At 36.9% G+C, this 27,801-nt stretch overlaps 1 protein-coding gene across 1 annotated transcript; it reads left to right on the top strand.

Moving 5' to 3' along the window:
• On the top strand, nucleotides 1-22,256 carry GSPT1 (G1 to S phase transition 1). Its single transcript, XM_071760695.1, has 15 exons — nucleotides 1-463; nucleotides 8,920-8,967; nucleotides 9,389-9,430; nucleotides 10,168-10,395; nucleotides 11,470-11,503; nucleotides 12,939-13,016; nucleotides 15,257-15,437; nucleotides 15,773-15,927; nucleotides 17,277-17,417; nucleotides 18,132-18,225; nucleotides 18,553-18,633; nucleotides 19,879-20,052; nucleotides 20,476-20,565; nucleotides 20,888-21,056; nucleotides 21,767-22,256. Exons 1-15 carry the CDS (start codon nucleotides 163-165, stop codon nucleotides 21,817-21,819), a joined length of 1,869 nt encoding a protein of 622 aa, XP_071616796.1. The 5' UTR covers nucleotides 1-162; the 3' UTR covers nucleotides 21,820-22,256.
• Nucleotides 22,257-27,801: the final 5,545 nt, after the last annotated feature.

Genomic DNA, 27,801 nt, shown 5'->3' with positions numbered 1-27,801 from the left:
GTACGGGAGCTGCGGAAGGCCATACTGCGCTCGCGTCGGGGCGGTTGAGTACACGCGGAATCGGCGGAGCGAGTGCTGAGTCGGTGCCGCCGCCGGCTTCCCCCTTACCCCGGACGCTGGGAGACGCTTCGGGGACGCAGAGGCTTGTGGGGCAGCCACAAAATGGAGGCGAACGGGAGCGGCAGCGGGAGCAGCAGCGACTCGGCTCCCGACTGCTGGGATCAGGCGGACATCGAGCCGGGCAGCGGCGCTGGCTCGGGGTCCGCCCCGCCGGCCGCGGAGGCCGAGGCCCAGCAGGAGCTGCTCGGGGCGGCCTTCAGCCGGCAGCTGAACGTCAACGCCAAGCCCTTCGTGCCCAACGTCCACGCCGCCGAGTTCGTGCCGTCCTTCCTGAGGGGGGGCCCGGCACCCGGCCTGCCGCCACCCTCGCCCCCGCCCGGCCTGCCGCCACCGCCGCCCCACGGTAGCTGCCGCGCCGGGACCGGGCTGCGCCAGCGGGTGGGCGCTGAGGGCGGAGGGATGGGGGCCATGTTGGAAGGGCGCGGGGCCGTGCTGCGGAGGGGCCCGGGGCAGGGGTTCTTGGGCCCCGCGGGGGAGGAGGGAAAGGGCCACGCGGGGCTGGATCGCGGCACGGAGGGCCTCCGGCGGGCGGGCGAGAGAGCCGGGTTGGGTTGGGCCGGGCCGGGCAAGGAGGCGGCTGGCAGCCCGGGGTTCAGGCCGGAGGGGTGCGGGTGGGGCGGCAGCGCTGGGCCGAGGGCGCCGAGAAGCGTCCCGGTCCGGGGACGGGAGAGCGACCAGTCCCGGGAGTGGGGCCCTGATGGCAGCAGGGTCTCATCAGCGAGGGGCGAGGGCAGGCGCGGCTGGGGCTGCTGCCAAAGGGGGAGCCTTGCGCGGGAGAGGGGTTTGCGGGAAGGCGCTGAAAGGCAGAGGAGCCACGGGGCATGGTAGAGGAGCGGCTCCGAGAATTTGTGGAGGCCTTGGGAGGGGGTCTGCAGGCTGGGGTGGTGGGGACCCTGCGGGCTGTGCTGCGGGGGGGAATCCGGGGTGCAGGTATCGTGCTGGAGGGGCGGCAGTGACTGGGGTGAGCTGGCAGGCTGTGGATCCCCTGTACGTTCCCCTGGTACCTTTACAAGCAAAGGGTCGCCCATGACGAGAGGAAACCACGTAGCTGTTTGCTTCCTAAGGCACTAGAGAAGTTTTTGCGGATTTTGGTGGTAATAAACTTAGTGTTGCTGGGAAGAACAGCATTGCTCCAACTGGCAGTGGTTCAGACTTATCTTAACTTGCTATAATCTTCAAAAAGACATTTATTTTTCTCTAATATAATGCCGATAGCTGATTAGTAGGGGAGGGAAATTTGTCCAGCTGGCATTAGTCAACTTGAAATTTACACTGCTTTGAATTTCAAAGGATCTTCGGGTACACAACCAATGTTTATACTAGGTTTACTTTGCATATGGGAAATTAAAGGTGAGCTGCTTTTTAATTCTGAGCTCAACCAAAGGTCTGTCCAAACATCAGACACAATAGTTAACTTTGTGGTCATATTTTAGTGTCACTCTTTCAGATAAGGAGTTTAAAATCTGATCGAGTATTCTAATTTAATACTTTCCTATTTTTTCTATAATTTGATGTATCCCTATTTGTACATGATAAAGTGAGTGTTTAAGATACAGATTCTGGTAATTTAATTTCACTAAAGCAACTACTTGTTACATTGTTAGTCACGATTTTCTGTTGATTATGGCATATTATTTATTGTGTTCTGATTTAATATATTCAATAACCCTGCTCTTCGTAGTATCTAAAGTTACCAGATGTTGACAGATATTTGTAGCTTTACTCTATGAAGCTTTACATTTTTCATAATGCTTTACTAACTTGGTTTTTGTGTTAGAGCAAACGTTAGATTATGTGTTCTCCCCAGCTATTCAGCACTCCTGATTTTTATCAGAAATAGTATCTTATGTGCTATTCAGACAGGAAGTGTGTAAGTTCATTAAAATAGACTTTCAAGAAGCTGTGGCAGACTCTTTGGTTCCATTTAAAGTAAATGGATATGTTAAGGTTCACAGGTGTAAAGGTAGATAGTTCTGAGGCTGTGCTGACACATTTTTGTACAATTTGTGTCTGCAAATTTTTGTAGAATTTAAACTACATTTAATTCCTCATGCTCTCCTTTTCTCCACTTTTTTGCTACTTCTGACACCTGTGATGAGCTTTATCTATTGAGAGACTAAAGATGACTTCACTGAAAACTTTGCTTCCTAGTCACCTAGTGTGATCAGGATAGCTTTTTTTCCACCTTAGTTGCTCAGTGTACTCCCTACATAATGCTGTAATCTGCCTGGTTTGAATTCACCTTACTTCTCTATCTCCTTTAAAGTTTAGAATTTTGAGGTTTGAGAATTAATCTGAATGTCCCTAAGGTTAACCAGATGGAAATCTGCAGTTAGGAAATAACTGGCGTTTTTTGGTTTGCCTTTTTTTTAACTGGAATACTACACTTGTTACATACCTTTTCAGATCTGATGTACTCAGTTACAGAAAGTAATTGCCAGGCTTGTCCTTGCAGATGTTTGTATAAGGTGACAGCTACTTTCCTGGCTAGAAGAACTAGGTGGAGCTTGCTCTGGAAATAAGTCAGAATAACATGTGATTAGACAATAGTCTTTTCAGCAACTTGGTTTGCATTTACTCCCATAGTAAACTAGGTGTTCCATAGCATTCATTCTTTATCACATTGTGAGAAAAAAAATATTTATCATCTGTATCGTGTTCTGTACATAGACTGGTTTGTACTGGGAAAATTTAATCCTGATTCTTAGGAGGAATCTAAAAAGCTGGGTGTCAGTTTGAGGACTTAAGCCTATAGCTGTAGCACTTCTCGTAACTTTCTCCTGGTAAGGTTTTGTTGGAGTCATAATTCCATAGTAATTCAAAAGATGGTGTAAGTTGAGGTAAATGTATAGTATCAGCATATAGAAAAATTACACAGAACTCATCTCCCTTGTGTGGCTGTAGTTCTTTAATAGTTTTTCCTTTCATGTGGTCTAACTCTGTGTTCTAGTAATTTGTATAAAATTCCTGTCACTTATGTTAAAAGCTCTTGGAAGCCATTTAGGGCTTTTTAAAATTGGGAAGCTCCTGAGACCTGTATTCCAAGTTGTTTGCTTTAAAACCTCTGTTTTCTTTGCATGCATTCTTCTGATTACAAATGGTTTATTAGGGAGAAATATTTCTGAAAATGCAGCATCAACCTGCATTCTTGTGGCTACATTTTTGTCATAGCTCTTGAATACTCATAGGATTCGTGGTAAAATTGATCACAGCTTTTTGTGTGAGCTTTACTATCTTTCATATTTTTCTTCTCTTTAGAAGCCACTTGTAAGTGTTCACTCTTCACTTTGCTTGGAGCAGGGGACTGACCAGGTTATGTAGTGGTTGCAGTAAGGAAAAACCTGTTATTAGCACAAAAGTAACAAGACCAGAAAGTGTGTGACACATAGCAGCCTAGTTTAGGGAAAGGTGGCATCTATCCTTCTGGTGTTATTAGTGCTTCATTTGGTAGCTCTTTTGACCACTGCAAGTAAATTTCTGAACGTATTTATTAATGACTACAGTTTAGACAATGCACAGCTACAGTCCTGAGCCAAGCAAACATCTGGTTTAAGATTCAACCCTTTAAATTGCTTCACTCCCTAAATATCCTCACTCACCTGCAATAATCACTTCTGAAATAGCTAACATTCAACCAACTGGACATCCTCAGCTTTCAAATGTTGTCAATAACTGGATACCTATTTATGGTTTTCCCTGCCCTCATTTTTTTTGACCTTGTAGCTAGCTGGAACATGCATATATTCCTGCCTCTCTCACCAATGAAAATGAAAGAAGCAGTTTCAGTATCTTCAGCTTCACTTCTGAAGCCTGTAATTTCCAGAGTACCATTCTCTGTAGATGATATTATGAGACTCTTCAACAATTGAGTCCTCAAGAGACTTCAGCTTACATAAGAATTGGCTAAGAAAGACATGATTGTCTAAAACTGGTAGTCCACCATTCAAGATTTGCTCACAAGCAGGACATTGCCAATGCCACTGTTAATACTCCATAACTGTAAACTTGAACAGCTGACATGACAGCAAATCAGTGTCATATCATGAATGCCTTTATATGATATAAATTCTTATTATCAAAAAAATCTTGTTTGAGTCATCACTTGACTTCTAGAGCAGTGTTTTTCTGTATCAGCTTCTCTAGCCAGATGAGCTGAACAACCTCTTTAAAAGCAGTCAGTTCAGAGAAAGGCTGAACTTGTTGGCACTGCTTTGCCAGATGATGAGATACAATGTACCTGTGTGATGCAGTCACTGTGCCAATGTATTACACAGATGTCTTTTGTCTACATCTGAACTGTCCCCAGGAAGGTAGCCAGGATTGTGTTGCTCCTGCTAGAATAATTCATCATGCTCGTGGCCTTTGTGTGACTCCAATGAAAGACAGATCTCTGGAGCCAGCAGTGCAGCAGGTGAACTGTCCTGGAGTCTACATGCAGTCTGCTGACTCTGTGTTCTGCCCCCTGGTTTGACTGGGTGCTAAATCAGTAACTGATGTTACTGGCATTCCTGACTTAACATATTTTAAAACACATTATCTTAAAACGTGATTGCTCTATCAAAATGAGCGCAAATATATTTGGTGTAATTCTTGGGATTCTATTGGCAATATGGTTTTACAATTACACCTGCAGAATTTTGCAATTTCTGTCCTGTTGTGTGATGAGAGACACACAAGCAAGAGAAACAGCTGATGGTATGAAGCTAAAATAAAAGGCTGGATTTTTAAAATTTTATTTATTTATTATGAGGGAATAAGGCAGTCAAAACTTAATCAGTTAAATTTCAGACTGTGTTTTGAAGAGGTCTATATGAATATGACACTGATTGAACTTCAGTACCAAAGTTAGTTTAGAACACATAATAAGGTACTAAAAATGTGTTCTCAAGAATAGTCTGAGAATTTGTGTGCAATTTTTACTCTTATCTGTAAATGTTAACACCCTGAGCTTAAGTTACTAAAAAATCCATGGGGTGCTTAGGTTTGGGGTTGGGTTTGTTGGTTGTTTTTTGGTTTTGGTTTTTTTTTTTTGTTTGTTTGTTTCTTTTGTCTTGGGAGGGGGGGGGGGGCGTGTTCAGTTTTGGTTTGTTTGTTTTGTTTTAAATTTCTACTCCTGTTTATGAGAGAGCTTTGTTAAAGAGTGACATCCTTAACTGTTCCTACACAGAGCCTTATTTCTTGACTATCTGTCTCAAAATCAACTTATCAATGGAGTACAAATACTGGGCCTTAAGGAAGTGGGGTTTTCATTGCATTCCCTGAAAATCCCCATAAGCTTTTTCAGACCTAGTTGTGAAGAAGCATGTCAGTTTTAGATAAGATGAACTTAAGGTGTGTCCTCTCTGGGGAAGGCAAAACGTGGGGGGGGAGCAAACATCTGTTAGGTATGTAATTCTTTAAAACTGTTGAGACTAAATTACTATTGTGTAAATATGTACTGAGCTCGAGTATTAAAATCACACCTAGAAAAAGTGATGAGAACCTTAAGGTGAGTGTCATGCATTTCTCAGCTCTTCAGCCTTCCAGAAATTCCTGTTAAAGGACTTGATGCCTTTATGAGAGCAACAAAATCCCTATACAGACCATCTAACTGCTCAACTTCATGCAAACTGAATTTTTTTTTTCTTTTCATTTTTTTGTTTGGTTGTGAGTTTTTTGTTTGGTTGTTTGTTTGGGTTTTTAAAAATCTTTGTCTGTGCTCTGTTGTGCAAGAAGTTTCATTAACCCCACAGCCTACTTCAGTTGTCAGGTACCAGAGCTGTCTGGGCTCTTACACTCCAGCAGCAGAGCAGGTTGGGAGCTGTGTGTGCTCCATGTAGAGCAACAAATGGTGGCCTCACCAATTCTGTGAAGTCATTTTCCTTGTGGCTCAGGTACCTGCTGCTTAGGGGTTACCAGTTAAACACCAAACAGTATCTGCTTGTGTGGAGACATCTCCTAGCTTGTTCTGTGCATGTGATAAACACTGTGTAAAATGGAATTTGTCATTACTAAACTCTTTAATTTGGCTTTAATAGTGTATTTTAACTGCACTGCTATGATTGATTCCCATTCTACCAGCTCTTCCTGTTCCATATATGAAAATATTTTTTATTCTAAATTTAATTATAAATCTGTTTCATATTGTTTCTGTACAAGCATTCTAAACTAGTAACACTTTGAAGTTCCTGGCTTATACTGATTTAAAATAATATTTTCAGGGGACAAGTGGTAACTTTTAATTCATTCTACCTGTGCAGCTTTGGTCCTTGTACAAGAAAAATGTATGGTAATGCAAAACTTTATCTAATATGCAACAAACTCCTCAGCTGTAAAAGAATGCTGTGGGAAGGAAATAGGCGGATTGGATTTTTGTGGTTTCATTGGCACATTAACATTTTAAAGAGACCAATCACTGTGATCTAAAAGTTCTGAAATTTTGAACTCTTTATTGGGAGAATGCATACTCCTCTAGTAAATTTTATATTAAAAAAAAGTTACCATACTCAGGCAAGAATCTGAATTACATAATGTCCTTGTTCGGTGGTCTCTCAGTATCTGATGTTTGAGAGGAATAAAGATAAACTTCTCACCTGCAAAGTAGTTCTTGACTTACAGTTTGACAAGAGATGGAGTATGGTAGATGCTATGTAAAATGTAATTGTTAATTAAAAGTTAATACAAGATTTTTTTTTTTTAATATTTTTTTTTACTTGGTTTCTTTACAATTAATGTTTTTAGAGAGGGGCTTGTATTCCTTTTCCACTTTGAAGGAAGTGTATCCTTCATGCAATTCAGTGTCCTCTTTGAAAGCAAGTCTGCCACTTCTATAACTAGGTGATCAGAATTTAATAACTGTGGTCACAACTGAGTATCTTTTGCCCCTTGATTGTGTGGCATTAGTGCTGTTTAGGTTCCATAAACAAACTCTCTTATTGATTCCCCTGTATGTCAGACTCATAAAATTTAACAGATGGACCTTTTTAGGTTGTTGCCTACCTCGTTTGCTATTTCTGAAGGAACTTCATTTTCCTATCTGTATGCCTGTATTAGAGACCAGAATGTAAAAATTGCATTTTTTATAAAGTGTCGATTGACAGTGTATTTCTAAGGAATTAAATACATCTTCAGCCACTTGTAGAGCTCCTGTTTCAAGGCAACTGCATAAACAGTGTTATTTTATATATTTTTCACTATGGAGAAATTTCATGAGTGAAATAAAAATCTGCTGAATTGATCTTGTAATGAAAATACTTAGGCATCCCAACTATAGTATAAGTGAAATAGACAACAATCTTCTGGTGTGTTAAAAAGAGAGGCTATAGGTTCATTCCTAGATTCTGTGCCACCAGCTTACCACACTCATAAATGGGCTGATTTGAGCCTTTTCCAGCTCTCACATGGATCTGACACATCATTTCTTAAAAGGAATCTCAGGGTATTATATTCATGTGCTTTTACTTACAAAAGTAAATAATTCTCTTAACATTTTTATTCTTGTAGCTTTGGTTCCCTGGAGTTCAGATCATGTATGATACAGCACAGGAGTGTAGGGAACCTCTTCTGTGTTGCTGTGCCCCCTCCACTGTTAGCTGCTGGTCACTGGGAGCTGGGCTGTGACCCACATTCACCCTGCCTGCAAGCTTTGTCCTCTGGCACTCCTCCAGCTTTTGCAGCACTGCTCCAGTTTAGAGAAGTCTGCAGCAAATACGCAGGCAGCATGAAAGCAAAGAGGCTTAGAAGCAGGTCCTTCTCTGTATGTTTTTGTTCTTTCTAGGGGATTTGTTTCATCTTTAGGTCCCATCATGCATATAGAGCAAGTCATGCTTTAAGGGCTGTGATATTATAATGGGATTGAAGAAGAGCTAAGTACAGCTAAACAGTATGAATTTAGTATGTGGCTGAAAAAAAAATAAGACTGACTGAATTCAAAGAATTATAAAGTTGAATCTATACCAAGAAAAAGCTAAATAGGTTAAGGTTTTAGGGATAATTATAGAAGGCTTCTTGATTATGTGGAATTATGCCCTGAAACATCAAGTGGTGTAATTTTTAATTGGAACATACCACTCTTGGTAGATTTAATGATTAGTTATACCTCAGAATATAGTTTAGTAGCGTGGTTTAATGCATGGAAAGTTGAGTGATCCAAAAAGCCCAGACTTGCGGCTTTGATAGACATCTATTGGTGAGCTTGTCCTCCAAGTAATGTGATTATATTGTGGTATTTAAGAGGACTGGCACAGGCATATGAGTGAATTTATCATCTCTTGACCCTAAAAACTACAGAATATCTTAAGAGTTTATTCTTAATAGCCTGTTTCAATTTTCTATTTGATGCTTACATGGAATTGAGGTGCAGTAGCTTTGTAGGTGTGCCTCTAAGCTGAAGCTGGCAGAACTTTCCATACAGTTGTGACAGCACACACACATTGATTCTTTGGATAGAATGAAACTGGTTTGACACTTTTAAAAGCCATCTAGATACTTACACTTAAAATAGCCAGCATGCCTGAAAAGGATGGGTGGGTAAAATACTACAGATAGGAAAATTTCTTCCTTTAAATCTCGTTTTAAGTGTATCTTTCCATGTGATGAAAAAATGAACTGGTTTTAGATCTAATGAATTATTTTCACAACATTTAGGCAGTGCTTTGTAGAAGTATTTGTGCTTGGAGACTGTATTTGGTACTGGTTTTGGGGGGAGGTGTTTTTCTTAAATACACTTATTGCAATAAAGTTGAGAGATTGTCTTTTATGCCTAAGTGTGGAAATTGGGTATATCAGTATGTTTTAAAAGTTAAACTTTTTTCTCTGCAGGCACATCTGTAGAGACTTCTTCAGAGGAGCAGACAGCTTCTTGTGAAGGTAACTGTTTTCATGTTCTGACAGTAAACAACACAACTGCATTAAATGTGGTTTTTTTAAAAAACACTGCAAAGAATCTCCTTTTTTAAAAATCTCTATGAGCCTTTTCCAATATTCATTCTCTTTACCCACATTCTACTGTTGTGAGGCACTGTGGTTATCTGTGGTTATTTACAGTTTTATAGTCAGTCAACCAAGGCACATAAAGACTAAGTGGCTTATTGAAGTTCATAAAGCTTGCATGAAGCAGGGTTTTAAAAACTGAATCCGTATATTAAATAGCATTGGCAAGTGCCCAAACATCTGAACTATCCTTTTATTAATTTAGTCACTCTGTTTTTCTTTGTTCTTGATTCTTTAGTGGTAAAAATGTGTCCTTAATATTTCCTTTTTGTTGTTGTTGTTGCTATTTTTTCCCTAGGTTCAAATGCTGCTGTTAACATGGAAATTTCAGAATCTGTTGGTAAGATGATAATTGTTCCATTCTAATATGGTAGTGCTATAAAATAGTACCATAGTGCTTTTGCTGAATCATTGCAAACAAAATTGAAGAATACTTAATTGAGCCTTTGCATTTTCAGTTATCAATTTTTGTTGTGTCTTTATACTTAGATTAGGAAAGAGGTAGTTGAACACTAGTATGCTCTGACTGGGCCCTGAAAAAGCATCAGTGCTTATAAAAAACTAATTTCATATTACAAAAACGTCCCATTAATACGTGTGAAATGCTGATTAACAAAAAAAGTTAGAGATCAGTAATATGAGCAATCAGAACATGGAAAATGTATCTTTCTCCTTGTATTTGCGTGGCTTCTGAGAGAACTTAAACCATTATTCTTCCCCTTTTTGTAATATATGGTAGCATTTGTCTGTGGATTCAGACCAGTGTGATGGTCTGAGTGGATCTTTGGATTTGTTTTTTCCTTGTAAACTTGTCTTGTTTAAACAGAAATCTCTTAATCCCTGTGAATGAATCAGTTTTCTGATGTCAGCACCTAAGCTAGTCTGAAAGCTCTCAGTAATAATTTCAGAAACAAGCAGCAGTTGCCCATTATGATGTAGGAAGACAGTAACAGACTGAATAGTTGAAGTCTTTGGATTGTATTGGGGGGGGGGGGGGGAGCAGTGGCTTTTATCTGCAGTCATTGCTTTTTTTAACTTCATTATCTATTTGAATATATCTAACTGATTACTTTATAGTGGAAAATGGAGAGACAGAAATGTCCCCAGAAGAGTCATGGGACCACAAGGAAGAAACAAGTGAAGCAGAGCTAGGAATTGGTCCTTCAGGGGATGCAAGGCCTTCTGATGAAAGTGCTCAGGAAATGATGGAAGAGGATGAGGAAATACCAAAACCGAAATCTGTCATAGCACCACCAGGTGCTCCTAAAAAAGAGCATGTAAATGTAGTATTCATTGGGCATGTAGGTAAGTTGTAAGTAAATAGAAAGTAAGTGGATCTTAGTGTTGTGTATTACTTAGAACTCAGAGGACTGGGAAGTAATCCTGCTTTTTTTAGGGATATATGTATGCACCACATCTTGAAGTTAATAGGAACATTCATTCTCATGAAGCTGCTCTGGAAAAATAAAAAAAACTTAAAAGGTCTGTAAGGAGTAGAGTGGCTCTGGACACAACAGTGCCTGTGTTCATAGTTGCTCAAGTACCTGATCTTCTGAGTGTTTAAGTGACAAATCTGTGTTTATGAGCTAAAGAAGAAAATTGTAATGCAGTGCTCCTTTTCTCCTTCCCTTAAATATTTTTGAGGGTTCTTGTTAGTTCTTATTAAATTAAAAAAATATTATTCAAAATATTGAAAATTGCAGAGCTATAAACAACAGGTCCACATAATTCTGGGTTAAAAGCATTTATAGCAAAGCGTCCCAATTGAATAGTTTCAGCAAACTTGAAAAAAAATCTTAAGTGGTATCAAAAGTACAGAAAAATAATGGAATTGTGAGTTTTACAGTAAATTCTGTATTTTCATTTCTATAGTCTCTTATTGCCTCAGAACTACTGTAACTTAGTCTTTAGGTAAATTCAGAATGGAGTCACATTTAAAAAGGCAGTGAACAGAAATACATCCCAGTATTGAAGAGCAGCCTCCAAAAGAGGGGGACAAGGGAGAAAGAAAGCAGGGGAAGGGATTTTGCACAAGCAGGGGAAGGGATTTTGCACAAGCAGGGGAAGGGATTTTGCACAAGCAGGGGAAGGGATTTTGCACAAGCAGGGAAAGGGATTTTGCACAAGCTACCTGCACTGTTGCTGGATCATTGCTTGTCTGTGCTTTAGGTTTTTTTTGTTACAGGTAATGCCATGACAAAATTCAGTGTAATTGAAATGACAACTAATTATTATGGAAACAGGCTGAGAGATGCTTAAAAAAAGTTAACAATTAAAAATATATCTTTGGAAATTAGCTAGACAACCATGTTCATAATTGTTTTCTCCTTTTTCTAGGATTTTCTTTTAATTTGTGAATGACTTTTGTTTTTATTTTAGATGCTGGCAAGTCAACTATTGGAGGACAAATAATGTAAGGAAATGAAGATTTATTTTTTGTGAACTCAAAATGAGTAATTTCTTTATTGCTTTAATCAGCATAAATTAATATTTTTATATTAAAATGTTACTCTTCAATTTAGTAACTTAATGTTTGTGTGATTTCTCAGTTCCAGCAGATTTAATGTTATCAGTGTAGCAGTTTTGCTTACTTGATAGAAACAACTATGCAAAAGCATATATAATTAAATTTTAAAAGATAATTTCTTCACAATTTCTCTGGTTTTCTTAATAATTTTAAAATGCTGTTTGAAACTGCTTTATACTCTTGGTTAAACTTTGTCTTTTTTTGCGAGATTTTTAAAAACAAAAATTTTATTCCATGGTGTTAACATTATCAGGCATAATTTAATTTCAAAATGTAAAATTAGCAGTTAATCTTTAAAGATACAGTATCTAGAGACTGCAGTGATTTTATGAGGTAAATGAAGATTTATGAGGTAAATGAATGCAGCAAGATTTTACAGTTTGCAAAAACAAGGAATGGAGAGCAGTATGTGAAGAAATAAAAGCTATCCTGCTAATGCAAATTATTTCTATGATTTTAAAATAATAATCTCAGCAAGAGTAGGAGCTCTTTGTCTTGGCATTTTCGTCTTGTTTTGTTTTCACCAAACCAGGATGTTAGAATTGTCATGCTACATTTAACCTTGTAGTTCATACTAGAGCAAATTAGCATTTTATTATCTCATGTGTCTGAGTATTCTCCTCCTACAAGATGATGTCTATTAACACTCCTACCAATATGTTATGTTCCTCAAGCTTTTTGTGGTCTTTGTAGTAGAATAACCCTTAGTTATAAAGGGAGGAAAAAATGGGGTACTTGCACCGACTTTAACATGAACACTTTTTAAACTGTAATAATTACTTTTCCTTATGACCTAAGTATATTACTATTAGAAGATCAGGTAGAAATATCTAAAGGAAAAATATTACAATTTTAATAAAATCATGCACCGCTCATCTGAAGAATCTCTCTTCAAAATATCAGTTTCCTTGTTCTATCTAAAAAGAACGGAAGAAAAAATGGTTTTCTTTACATTTCAGATATGGGGGAGAATGTGAAAAAATTTTTATCATATTACAACTTTAATTTTGAAACATTGGATTAAACTCAGAAATGGAATTAACAGCTGTAGTTCCTTTACAAAACCTGCCTCTGGCACTTTACAATTAGGCTTAAAAAAATACATTCCTAACACTTCTGGTAAAACACTTCTACACCACTGTAAAAGTACTGGTGTACTTTTATGTATCAGATGATGGTGTGGTGGGGAAAAAATTACACTGCTGCTCACATCAGGCTGCTCCAGTTTATCAAAATAATCTGTAGGAATATGTAAGTATTTAGGTATTTGGAACTCAATTTCTGCTTTTGTAAAATTGCACTTTTTTCCCCTCCTCCTTAGGTACCTGACAGGAATGGTTGACAAAAGAACACTTGAAAAATATGAAAGAGAAGCTAAGGAAAAAAACAGAGAAACATGGTATGAACTTACTAAAGTTTAGACTGTGCTTTTTCTCTTTGCATTGTGATGAAAAATGGTAGTTTGTTTTTTTTTTAAGTCCCTGTAACACTGGAATCCTGACGGAAGGGGTTTCAAGTAGGGGAAGAGGAATCTCTTGTTTTCCTCTAGTACTTTAGCTAAAAGTATATGAAACAGTGTGATTCACAATGGAACTGGTTTTGCTGCTTTTTGGTTTGTTTTTCTTAGGTTGGTTTGGGGTTTGTTGTTTTGGTTTGTTTTTTTTTTTTAGATCAGTGCTTTACATTCTGATTCTTTATTGACTTATTTGTCTGGGAAAAAGTACAAGGCAGACACTTTTCTCAGATAGCTTTTGGGTTCATTCTATCCATATGTCTTTCACCTGTAAATAGCACAGAGATATTTAAGGGACAGATATCAAAGCTATTGGTTTGAGAGAGATGAGAAGAGAGTGAGTGAATAGTTTTTGCTGGAACATTTACTCATATAAAAATGAGATATAAGATAGGGTCTACAGTTGTTAGATTTCCTCCAGGCAAGAGAATGCTGCTGTCCTGTCTGATAATTTTTGGGGGTTTTTTTGGGGGGGGGGGCTCTTGTTTATTTTGGATTTTGTTGTCTTTGTTTGGTTTTTGGTTTTGTGTGTCTGTGTACAGCATATGTAGCAGCCTTTCTTTCAAACAACTCCTGGAAAAATTATTTTCCTTTTGGAAGCTTGCTATTTTTAGCTTTCTTGGGGGAAAACAGGGGTTCTGAGGGCGCTGGAAAAGTAGCAGCTAAAGACTTGCTTAGGGGTAGAGCAGCAATGGAGCACAGTGACCTGAACTAATTGTATTGTGTATGAGAGAGAGGGACTGAAAGGGGACACACTTTCATCTTATAAAGCAAGCATCATCCCCCTGTTGAGAGTTGACCATAATAATAAATATTCTGGGAGCTTCCTCAAAAACCCTTGACAGCCTGAAAAGCAGATTTCTTCTTCCTTCTGATTTAGAGAGAATTGCAGGAAGTGCCTACTTGAATGCTGGTTTTGTTCTTTAAAATATATCATGATACATCATGATAGATGATACATAATATATAATACATCATCATACAGAAAGTATGATGTACCTCTGTGTCATTATCAAAGATCTTGTTAGCTCACTTCATATGTTAAAAGTCTTGACATTTGAGCATTTTTACTTTGTGATTCAGAAGATTCTATACTGTAGTGCAGAGTTGACATTTCAGTAAAAAACTCATCTTTCCCTAAAAAAGCTTATATGCAAGAAGCCACAGGCTATGGTGTAGATTACAACACCTAGGAGCACACGTACTGGTACAAACCAAAATCCATATATAGAACTTGATCAGTAACAAAAAGATACTGCCAGAGGATACTGTAATTATATATCCCAGTGTTTAGTGGATTCTCTGACTAAGGAAGCTCTTGAGCTGGGAAAGGACATCCTTGTGTTCAGCAGTCCCTGACAGTCCTTCCTTCATTGCTGGAGTTACCAGTGTCTGTTCTGATATTATCCAGTCCATACAAAAAACAAGATAAAGATATTTATAAACTGCTGCTGATGATGAAAAGTATTGCTATGTTAATTCAGTTGAATTTAGTTATTACTACTTTTCTTGTTTTTAGTCAGAGCAGTATTTTTTTTCCTTTGTACTCAAAAATTTTCACAAAACCTGAAGGAGCTAAGCAGTCCTTTCTTGAAATTTCAGTTCAAACTTGTCAGTGGCCAATGAAATAAAATGAGGGGACAGCAGCTGATATGATCAAAGTATCAAAGATAGGGTAATGTCTGTTCCATAGTCAACTTGTGTTTAATATGTATGTCATTAAGTGAGAATAATAGTTCTCACAATATGAATGTATGCAAATTTGAACTATTTTTTAAATTAATTATGCTGAGAAAGAGAAATTGTTTTGTATTTGATCCCAAGGTGTTTTTCAAACTGAGGCAGAGCTAGAAGTATCTGAAGTTAGATCACACCTGGAGAGCTCAGTCATTTAAACTGTTGTTAAGAATTGCATCCTTCTAGATATGAAAGGGAGAGCTGGCATGGGGCACTACAACTCATTAATAAAAATGGCTACTGGTCTTGAAAATGCTTATGTTCAGTCATGCTGAAATAGTTAGAACAGTGAGCAGAAAAAGGGCACTTTATGATGAAAGAATCGTCATGCATAAATTTATTAAAAATTATTACAAAAACAGAATATTTGGGTTGGGTTTTTTTTTTAGGTACCTTTCATGGGCCTTAGACACAAACCAAGAAGAACGAGACAAAGGTAAAACAGTAGAAGTGGGTCGTGCCTATTTTGAAACTGAGAAGAAACACTTCACTATTCTAGATGCTCCTGGACATAAGAGCTTTGTTCCAAATATGATTGGTGGGGCTTCTCAAGCTGATCTGGCTGTGCTGGTAAGGACAAATAAGATTCTTTCATTATGGATGTTTAGTTTTTGTTTGCTGGTTTACTCTTTTGGTTGGTTACAGTGGGCAAAATTTTCAAATGTTAAGTCTACAAAGTTCAGTGGGTTTTAGAGTAACTTAACAGCTTCATAAAATTGTCCAGTGTCATGCGATTTTTTTTATATGTCAGTGCAGAAAGCATTGGATAATACTGAGGGTATTTTGAAAGCTTTTATCAGTTTAGGTTACCCAAAGTTATTTTTTAATAAGGCAGTATTGCCCATTGTTGATTGTTCTGGTGACAGAATTGTAGAACTTTTATTAAAATGTGTATTTTTCATTAGGTTATTTCTGCAAGAAAAGGAGAGTTTGAAACTGGATTTGAGAAAGGTGGACAGACAAGAGAACATGCCATGTTAGCAAAAACAGCAGGTGTAAAACATTTAATAGTTCTTATTAATAAAATGGATGATCCAACTGTAAACTGGAGTAATGAAAGGTGAGTTTAATATTTAAAAAACCCTAATCTTGATTAAAATATTACTAAAATAAAATTATTCCTGAGAGAAGTTTTTTTTTTGCATCCCAGTTTTGCTGAAAGAATGGTAGTCTGGTAACTAAACACAGATGTTATCAAAATTGCAGGAAAAACAGAAGCCTGGTGCCTAGGACAGTTCCTCTCAACTAAACTTGAAGTTCTACACTACGTTAAAACATTCACTTTCAACTGTTTGGATGTGTAGCCATATCTAATGAGCTCATGTATTCTAACACAGTTTAATTGTTGACTTCATACTGAATCTAAAAGGAAGTGGCTCTGTTTTCAGTAGCTTAGTTTACCAGACTGTTGATTTCTTGGCCACCTTTCTGCTAAACTCCAAGTTGAGATTTGGTGAGAGCATCATTATCCTGTTCACCTTATGTGTCCACCCTACATTATTTGGAGTTGTTCTTACACAACAAACTGAATTGAATAAGCAAATAACAAAGTAGTTTGTGATTACAGTCTGAGAAGGGGCAAGGGAATGAATCCTGCCCCATGATACAGGCCAGGTAAAAATAACTAGAAAGTCAATATATAAGATTTAAATTACTAATAAAAAGGAGTAAATTATTCTTTTCTGCCTTAACACTCAAATCTTACCGAAGGTTTTAATTTTCCCAGCTGTCAAAACTTAGATCTTTTTATGGCTCCTGTCAAATCCTTCTTCTCAGCCCTTTAAGCCGAATACTAAGAAGTGTAACTTAGTCCTTCTCTAGAGATCCTTGTGTACTGATGAGATACAATTTCTTCTACAGTGTAATAAGAAGCTTTGTCAGAGAACTTAAAAGTGCTGTCAAGAACCATGGCAGTTTTTGTGGAAAGCTGTGAGGACTGTGCAACCTTACAGCATCAGCCAGTTTGATAATGAGACGCCCAGTTGTGCTGCCTTGGTTCTGTCTCCTACTTTGACGTCGTCAGCTGAAGCTGACTGAGGGGAAAAATGTAATTAAGTGCATTAAGTCTTAGGAAATTATGACCTGCTGTCTTGGCCTCAATCTCTTGCTTAAAAGTAGATACAACATATGCTGCTGCTTACCCAGCCCAGTAATTGGAGAAAACTAATGATGCTTTATGGAGCAGAGGAATGTGACAATAGACAATACCAAGTTGTGCCAGAAGATTAAGGAAAAGATGCAGATAGGCCACTAAGCTTTATTAGGTTTGCTGTTCACAGAATAACTTCACTGATGAAAAGTAAATGTCTCTGGGTTTTGTTGTTTGTTTGTTGTTGTTTTTTTAAAGTACAGTAGTATGTCATGCTCATAAAATTGAAGTTTATTTTGATCTGCTTTTCATTCTAATAGATATGAAGAATGTAAAGAGAAACTGGTGCCATTTTTGAAGAAAGTTGGCTTCAATCCCAAAAAGGATATTCATTTCATGCCCTGCTCAGGACTGACTGGAGCAAACCTTAAAGAACAGTCAGAATTCTGTCCTTGGTATATGTATGTATCTTAAACTGAACAACTCGGATATTTGCTATATTTCAGTCAAAGTAAATGGGACAGTGAAGTTAGCTATAGCTGGGTGTATTGTAAATGTGTTCTAAAGTGCTTGAGGAAATGCAGTCATGGCAACAAGAGCACAGCCATGCAGTGAGACAAATAACCTTTGCTAACTGCAGAAGGTTAATGTTAGCAGGCTCTGTAATGATAGTATTAGCAGTATTCTTTGGCTTCATGACTTTGAGTGCCTTCCTACCCCATGAACTTTTCAGTGATAAAGCAGTTGACATGTTGCTAGACTGGGTAATTGTTGTGAACAGTTTGCTTGAAGCTGTATTATAATTGGTGACATGTTTCTGACTGTCATGTTTTCCAGTATGGCAGTTAAAACATATTAATTAAAATCATGTCTGGACCCAGCTTAGGGATTTGAATACCCTAAACGTATTACACATCTAATAAGAGTCTCAAAGGAGTAATTAATTTGTGTAAAATACGCCTGCAACTTAACATTGCTGGGGTATTAACATGTGAGGGTAAAATAGTCAATAATGATGGGATGTTATGATAGATTTATCTGTCTTAGCAGTCACTATTTTTAATGATGTCAGAGTGAAAACCATTCCTTTTGTTGGACTGCATGTATCCATTCTAAGTAATTTTGAAATAGAAAGGTGCTCACAAAACTGAAGAAAATGCCTTCTGCTCTTTTAGTGGATTACCATTTATTCCATACCTGGATAATCTGCCAAACTTCAACCGTTCAGTTGATGGACCAATCAGGCTGCCAATTGTGGATAAATATAAGGTACAAATTAAAATAATAGGATTGAAAGTATAATGGGCTGTTTTCAGAAAGTAGTAAATGGCAAACTATAGAGTAATTTCCTTTGGTATGTCTGCATTTCCAACAGTAGAAGTGGGGAGGGGAAGTAAATAATTTTGGCATTATATGAAACTTTAAATTTGTAGTCTTTTCATTAAAACAGTTTCCAAAACATTAAGTATAGCAGTGCTAAATAGCTTTATACAGTTAAGTAATCATAAATAGATTTAACTCATAATGAGTTAAACCATAAATAGACTCTTCAGAAAAAAATGTTTTCCATTTTTATGTAATTTTTTTTTTGTGAAGGATATGGGCACTGTGGTCCTTGGGAAGCTGGAGTCGGGCTCTATTTGCAAAGGACAACAGCTTGTGATGATGCCAAACAAGGTATGGTGAGGCTTAGATATTTAAAAAATGCTACTACTCCAAAAAAAGAGCTTGATTCTTAGATATTCAACACTTTTAAATTAAAAAAAAATTGTGTAGTTCATTTGAATACCACTAAGCTTTCATGTTTTACATGAGTTATGTTTCCAGGTGTGTGTATGTACAGTTTATTTTGTTACCGTTCAGAACTCAGGTTGCTGGGCTACAAATCATCATGGTTTATTTGAACTGTGTTTTACTTGCATTTGTACAGTTGGCCCACATGCCCTTTCCTTTTTCCTGTTTGTTTTTTTGTTGCTGTTGGTTTTGGTTTGGTTTAGTTTATTTTTTTCCCTTCCCCCGAGGGCTCTAGTTAAGAATAGGTTGTTTGCAGAGGCAAGTAGCTGCTCCATAATGTAAGATGACTGTTTGGGATTATTACCCTCCCCTGAAGAATGTGAAAATATAAAAATGAAGGATGTGAAAACATAGTTGGGGAGAGGCAGTGTACTCAGCTAATGGTGGGTTTAGAAATTTTCTTGTTATCTATTCATGTAATCTTGATTTAAGATGGCAAACTTTTTTTCAATTCTGTAGGCTGAGGTAGGTTCTGTAACATGGTACTCACAATAAATCTACAGCTTATCGGAAATTGGCATTTTCTAATCAAAATATGTTAATGAGGTTGACTTCCATGTCATCTTTCTCAAGAGCTGCTGAAAGTTGAAACTAAACTTCATGTGAGATTATGCTTTTCAGTTTTAAGGTAATTTAACAGACTGGCTTTGTATAAAACTGCTCGACTGTGCCTGGCACCCATGTTATTTTGGGGTTGATTGGGAGAAATTAATAAACTGTAAATGCCTTTAACTAAAGTGTTACAGGTTTTGTATTCAGTAAATAGCCAGTGTGTTTTTGAAATGTTATAACTTTGGCAGCTAATGAGAATTGAACGAGAACTTCTGGAAGTCCAAGCAATAAACTTCTTTCTAAAACTACTTTAACTTCTCTGCCTTTCCAACATTTATTTTCTGTTGGTATCTATGTAAAGATACAAAAATTAGAAGTTTTATCCTATTTTCCAAGAAATCTTGTGTATTTTTGCTATAGAATTAGTAACTCATTCAAGTATTTTAAATGTTCTGAAGTTTGCAGAACCAAATATAATTAATATAAACTCTAATAGAATTATTTACTGAAATTAAAATTATTTTGTATCAGGCTAAAATATTCACAGTAGAAAACTGTATTTCTGCTTTCTTTAAGCACAATGTGGAAGTTCTTGGAATCCTTTCTGATGATGTTGAAACTGATTCAGTAGCCCCTGGTGAAAATTTAAAGATCAGACTGAAGGGAATTGAAGAGGAAGAGATTCTTCCAGGTTTTATTCTCTGTGATCTCAACAACCTGTGTCATTCTGGACGCACGTTTGATGCCCAGGTGGGATTATGAGCATTTAATTGCCTTACAGAAGAGTAAAAAGTATTAAAATATTTTTCTTGTGTTTCACCAAGTCTGAACTTCAGTAGTTTGAAGTTTCAGCTCATATTTCTTGTTTGTTATTAATTGACAATAACATATATACCTATCACTGAGATAATTAATTTTATTTTTTTTAAAATACCATTTGTTTTGAATGTAACTTCTTAAACATGTCTAAATCTTAGTTGTGAAAGCAAGATCCTGTCAGGCCAATTCTTCAATTTTATTATTTTATATTATAAACAACTCAGTCACTTACAAATAGTGTTCTTTCACAAAAAATTGTTTGTAATATTGTTCAACTATACATTCTAATATAGTTCTGTATTTCTTCTTTTTACAATTGAAATGAGGAAAAATGCACTTACTTTTATTTTGCAGATAGTGATAATTGAGCACAAATCCATTATCTGCCCAGGTTATAATGCTGTGCTGCACATCCACACCTGTATTGAAGAAGTTGAGATAACAGTAAGTATCCTTTCAAGTTGTGATGTCAATATAGACAATCCACTTGTTGGGGTGAGGAGTTCTGTCATAACATATGTCTGTAGAGCAAAGCTCCAGCCTTGAATGAAATCTTTGGTCATAGAATCATCAGTATCATAACACATCCAAAAATGTCTTTAAATGTTAACACACTTTTCAGAAGGTTTATGCTAAGTCATGATTGAATCCCGTGCAGTAAATCTTGGAAAGAAAGAAAAAAAACAAGTATTTTAGACCATTTTTGTTTGTAATCAAAAAATAACCCTTATCATAGCACTCACAGCTCTTAATTTCTTTCTTACAGGCCTTAATCTGCTTGGTAGACAAAAAAACAGGAGAAAAAAGTAAGACACGGCCCCGTTTTGTGAAACAAGATCAAGTCTGCATTGCCCGTTTAAGGACAGCAGGAACTATCTGCCTTGAGACATTCAAAGATTTCCCTCAGATGGGTCGCTTTACCTTAAGAGATGAGGGTAAGGCTGCTGGATTGACAGCTGCAAACATAGAGTTGTTTGAAATAGGAGACTGTGCATGGCAACGAGACATTAAAATGCTGGCATCTATTAGAAATCACTGAGTAACAATGGAAAAGTAAATGTAAGCAAGGTGCTGTCACTGTGCAAGGTTCTTGCTAGCAACAAAAAGTGTGGTTTATTTTGGGGGAGAAACATACTGGAATGTGGCCAGTGAAACAGAAGGTTGAATTTTCAAAATTACCAGCACTGTTTTCTTAATGTATCCTGGAATGTCCACTTGCAATATGACTACCATAGTGTCTCTCATAGAAAAGTTAGAAAAGGTAGAGGGACAGAGTCGTATCTTGGACTTTAGACTCACGTAGTAAAACTCATAGATTTGTGGCACAGATTTAGAATAAATTATTTTTAAAAGCAGTAAACAGGTCTAGAATAATTCTGCTTTCTATTCTCTTAAGATGAGAATAGAGCAGGCTTTCCACAACCCACATTGTACTTTTTCCTGTGAGAATAGCAGTCTTACTCTTTCTAGGATTTGTCTGTGCTTTTAAAACACAGTGGTGCTTTCATTCTACAATACAACTGACTCTCAGTATTATTCCTAATACTGAGCAGAGCGTGTATTTTTGGGGGCAAGCTTTCATGTTCTTAGAGACTTGTAGGTTCTTTCCACAGTCTGTGTAACTCTGTATCTCTCCTTGGTTTAGGTAAGACCATTGCAATTGGAAAAGTTCTGAAACTGGTTCCAGAGAAGGACTAAAGCATTTTTCTCAATGACCCCCGCACAATACTGTGAGGAAAATCAACTCTGCAGAAGCCTACTTCACACCGCCTTCTTATTTTCTGCCCATTGATAAACTTCTCCCCATATTTTGCAAAGACAAATTTCACAGCAAAGGTCCACATTATGTCAGCTTTCTCATATTGAGAGCTCTGCTATGCCACTGTTGAATTTTCCCAAAAAGAGGTTTTTTTTTCTCCCAAATTCTGCTTCCTTGGAAAGATTGGGCAATAGCTTTGTAAGTGATGTGGACATAATTACCTATTATTATAAAAATCTAAAGGATTTTTAATGTTTAATTTCCCCCAGCATATATATTAAGACCTCTTTTTCCAGGCAGATCATTCAGAGTGTGCGAGTGTGTGTGCACCTGTTACAAAGACGACTACAATGTTAATAAACTATTCAATTTGAAATCCTTTTCGGTATTTGAATTGCTTTTGAATAACGTTTTTTATCCAGATGTAACACAGAAGCATCAGCTTTTTAACTTTCCAGTAACCTAGATACTTGGTTGCTTGGACTTTTCTAAACTCCTCAGCTTTCCCACACACACAGTTGTAAATGAGGCAATTAGACACTCAACCAAGTTTGTATTAAAATTAAAATCCCTTCCCCTTGTCAAATGCGTTCTTAAAATTAAAAAATATTCATGCAAATGTGGCACCTTCATTAGCTTTACATTTGCCAATATGTTCAGCAAATTTAGGTTGACTTCATTACTAGACACAGTATGTCAGTTTTGAAGGCTAGAACTACATATTGTGTCTCTATAAAAATTCAGCATTATTAAATTCTTAACTGCAGAAATGCTAACAACCAGTAAATCTGTAAAACTTGAAAAATAAGAGAACTTGTGGCAATAGTGCCTAATAGTATTTATAAGAGCTGCATTTTGTGGGAGAACTGGGCCAATTAAGAAGTCTCAGTTATGCTCACTTCATCCTGTCTTTAATTTAGAGGGCTGGATGGTCCTTACTGTTTTAGTGATCAGTAGGAACTGAGGGGGAGAAACTATTTAAATCCCTAAGCGTTTGCACATCCTGAAATATGGGAGGGTCAGAATCAAGCACAGTCTGTAAATTTTTTCATATCAAAAAGCAGTGTAAGCTTAGGAGGACCAGTGACTTTTTTCTTGAGAAATTAAAACAAAACTGGTTCAATATAAAGCTTACAACTTTGAAGGAGCTGCATAATAAAACCATTTAGCTGCACTTTGAAAGTGGGCTGTCTACAATTGCTGTCCTGATTCTAAAAATTAGGATAAAGACTGTCAGGTTTTTTTGTTTGAGGGTTTGTTTTTTTTTTTTCCACTTTCCAGAGTATTAGTAGTAAGTATTAAAAAAAAGTATCTTCAGAGCTTCTTCAGAATCTCTTAAAACTAAACATTTTCAGTTGTACAGTTGTGGTGAGCCCATCTCCTCCCCAAAATGTTTACAGTCTAATGACTGTATCTGAATTCACAGATGACTCAAAATTGAAGCAGATTTACCTTTCTTGGGGTTTTTTTTTGTTTTGTTTTGTTTGTTTATTTGTAACCGTGGAACTCCCATTCATTTCACTTTACAGCTACATTGTATGGACAGAAGAAGTTATTGTCCTTCAGTTTCATATGACTACACTTGTAGCTACCATAATGCATGGAATTTAAATAAATTTTATTATGTCTGCAAAATTCTGGGCTTTTTTTTTTTTTTTTTTTTTTTTTTGTAAATCAAAGTTTTACAGTAACTTTTTTTTTCACACCAAGTGCACAAAATGCACAGTTCCTTGGATCTTAAACTAATGAAGAAAATAAAAGCCAAGGAAACTTACTGTCTTGTTCATATTCTGTATTGATTTAAGATTTTCATTGCTTCTGATTGTTTTCTTGAAGTAAGCTCATGGATTTGAAATTTGCAAAGACCATTATTTGGAACAGTTACATTCCTATATTTTAATTTGTTTTGTTGGTTTGGTTTTTTTTTGTTTGTTTTTTTTTTTTATGCATTTAAATGCACCTCAAGACTGCATGATGCTCCAGTAGATTTTTCAACTATTGGGCAGGCTTAAAGAGCAAGTTTTAAACTTCATTTTTTTGATGCTGGAGTATTTATTACTGAACTGAAAAATCATGTGGTGGTTTGAAATACAAAGTAGGTAGAAAGTCTGAGCATTTCCATTACTCATACCATCTAGGGCATTTGATTATCATTTCCATAAATGCAGTTAACATCACCTTGTGTGTAAAGGGAGGCTACATTATTTCATTAACAGAATCTACATTATACAATTAAAGATACAGTTTATCTAATTACAGATAAGTTAAAACTTGTAGGAAGGTTGGTTTTTTTTTTTGGGTACCAAATATTTGCATTCTGTATACTGATAGGAAATTGCAAGGCATAAATTTACACTAATTGGCTGCATTTTGGGTAGAAGAGCTGAAAGTATATTTGAATAGTCTTCATATTACATCTCAACTATTTCATCTCCATTTTATAGTCCCATCTGACTACTATTGAATACAGCTACATCTAGTAGAAAAAAGATCATGTGGCTTTGTTTGAAATAAATACTTGCTGATTCACTGACATAATAAACTTTTTTAAATTATCATTTTGAATAATTGCTTTTGTGAAAATGTGGTATGCTGCTTTGAAGATGAAAAAAGAGTAAAGGACCTGTGCAATCACAACAGCTGAAAGGAAGGAGAAAAAAAAAAAACAAGCCACATAACAGTTGGATTGAAGCTACAGGAACCATAGGAGCACTGACAATGTAACTGATAGCACATGATACTAGCAGAGTATTCCTGGGACCTGGCATGGATGTAACCCATACCAGCAAAACTGTGACTCTATTTATGCAGAAAAGCAGATTTTTTTTTCCCCCAGTATAATGGCATTTACAGCAGTCTGTATGTGCAGTGTGGTGCTGATGAGGATCACACCTGTTCTCCCCAGCTGTTGGCCAAAGTTTGTAGTGTAGAGACAGCTTAAGTGTATAGTCATGATGTAAATTAGAATTCTATAAATTAAGACCTTGTATGTTCTTGAACTGAAAGCCTTGGTACATGTAATAATATTAAATGTTAAAAAATATACCTGAAGGTGCAGCAGTACTGATTCTTTTACAACAGGAAAATAACCACATTGTTCCTGCAAGATACAAGAAGTAAAGCAGGCTCAATGGAGTGGGTACACCAGTCCATTGATGTAACATTGCCATCAACTTGAAACCATCCCAGCTACATTAATCATCTTTGCAAACAATTGAGAACTGATACATAAACATGATTGTACTGGTTTCCAGAAGCATTTATTCTGGTAGTAATTTGTATTCTTGAACAAGATATTGATGATGGTGTAATAGCATTGTAAGAAAAATGGCTGCTTGGAAGAGGTTTATCCACAGGGATATTTGCTGGTCATGAATTTTATGATCCTCTACAGATTTTTTTTCAGTGGCATAAAAAGCCCAGCAAAAAAATTGCTCGATGGAGAATCTCTGTTTTAGACTACTTATGGCACCAGCTCAAATATTAAAAATAATGTTACCATGAGAAATGTGTTTTAAGTGTTTAAAACTGAATATTACCTAAGAAAAAAAAGATGGTCTCGATGTCCCAAGTATTTGATTCTGTATTACTCTGGCTTTTTAGTTCTTAATGCAGACTGTTCAAAAGATGATGTTAAAGCAGTTTAAATGTACTCCAGACAAGACTGTTTCTTCCTGAACTGACGCTTAAAGGCTCTTACTTACTCTGGTGTTTTTATATATTCTATAGAGGATTTGGTAAAGAAAAATACACCAGCAAAACTGGAGTTAATACTGAAGGTTTTACATTGTGAACTTGTTTCTTTCCTTGTGTTTAACACACTATAAACATGACAAAATAATTCTTTTCATCTGAGGTAATGCTAGAAAGGAGTCTAATCCTAATATAAAAATGGAAATTTATGCTAACAAACGAAAAATCTGCTGTGTGTATATGTAGCTTTTAATAACACATATCCTTTCATTTCCTTCACAAAAAGTCTCAACTTCCAACATAAACTGGATCTTGATCTTCCCAGGATTACATACACCTAAAAGGGCCCACATATTCTTGAATAAGAGCAGTAAGATATGCAGACTGTTGGATGAAAATGGCACCTGAGGGTGTATTCCTGTCATCTGTTAAATCTGTAGAACTGATCAGGGGCAAAGGATTATAAAAAACTTGGTGGCTTGTGTCACAAAGATGGGTACCCCTGTTCTTCTGAGAAAGTCTTTGTGAATAACTTGTACTGGCAGCATCCATCTGACAGTTAATTAGGTTATAGCTAGAGGCTTAAATGAGGATGACAAAAAAATGCACTCTAAAGAAAAGCAATGCTTGAACTCCATATCTAGCAGGAAGATTCTCTTCTGAGATCTCTTTTGTAACGGACTTCTTACTTTAATTCTGAATATTCTTTTTGCTTGTTTTGTTGCAAGAAGTACCTGGGATTTTGACACCTGCCATCAAATAATCTAGAGGAATGGAAGCTTGAAACAGAAACTTTTGGGATGCACACTAAAGGAATAATCTTAAACCCTGAAGACCTGTTTACTGCAGAATCAGCTGCTGCTTGAGGAAGTTTAAAATTAGGGATATAGAGAAACATCCTCTTAAATAACTAATGAGTTAGGATGGCTTTCAATTATGTCATTTTAAGTCTTCACATTTCAGTAAGTGGGGCAAAGGGCTTGAGGAACAATACACACTTTCATAATGAGACAAATTGAGGGCTACAGCAGCAAAGGTTTAGTTAACAGCAGTAACACTGATCAAAAGTAACAAACCTGATTTCCCTTGTAAGAGGAACCTGGATGTTAACTTGGTACATGAAAAGCACATTCTGTGCTCACTGCATGCTGTATTAAGGAGAAGCATTTCCTCTCCAGAGATGAACCAATTTTTCCAAGACAGCTCTAATAGCTATGTCAAACACCTTTCATGAGAAAATGATCACAGTAAGTCAGTTAAATCACATCTTGTGAAATTTAGTCATGTCAGACCTAAAATGTTGCAGAAAAATGTACTTGGATGAGACTGATATGTGAAAAATTTGAATTTGAGTCACTAATAATAACCCCTTTGGTTTTTTCCTATTAATGCTATGCTGACTCTGACAGTCAGGCTTCAAGCATTACTCTTCAGTCATACCTTACATGACCAGCCTGACTTATTTTCAGAGAAACGTCCCAGTCATCTGACTTCTACTGTTTTAATGTCCTAATAATGTTAATTTTTTTATTAAAAGATGCCTGCTATAAGATATGCAAAGCTAAAACAGGAATAGGAACAAGGCTAATATAATTATCAAATTATAAAACACCACAGCTAGTATCATATGCATGAGTTCTACCAGTGCTGAAAAGATTCCAATGAGTCTGCCCTGTTTTGCTACTCTGCATGTTCCTAGCCTTTCAGTAATCAATACTTCATACAAGTACATGGCATCAAAGCACTGCTTTAGTTTTTCTAAGCCAGTTTCATTTATTTTGCTCATTTGTGCAATTCACACAACAGAAAATTAAAACTCCCACTTTCCAGGATTTTTTTTTACTCTAAGTCTGGGGAAATCTTGAAGCCATCAACTATTCCACCATTGCTCCATCAACACTGCTAGCAGTTGAAAACAGAAATCATTACATTAAGCAGCTTGTCAAGAGACAAGGGTCATTTGATTCCTTTTACTTTGTACTGATACACTGACAGAGAATCAAATTTTGTTGGAAACCATCTGGTGAGAAGGAATAAAGCCATAACTAGAAAGGCAAAGAGGAGGGGAAAAAAATAGAGAAAAGTGAATGACTAAGGCTCATAATTTCCTATGTATTTAACCTCGGGTTATACATAGCAGTGCTATCCAGGTAGCAGCTCACCTATGTAATGAATGCAGGCAGCCCAAAACTGCCAGGACACACACAGCACTGTAAGAATCAGGGCAA

Source organism: Heliangelus exortis, chromosome 17 (assembly GCF_036169615.1).
Source record: "Heliangelus exortis chromosome 17, bHelExo1.hap1, whole genome shotgun sequence".
NCBI classification, from domain to species: Eukaryota; Metazoa; Chordata; class Aves; order Apodiformes; family Trochilidae; genus Heliangelus; species Heliangelus exortis.
This window is presented reverse-complemented; position numbering and strand designations above follow the sequence as displayed.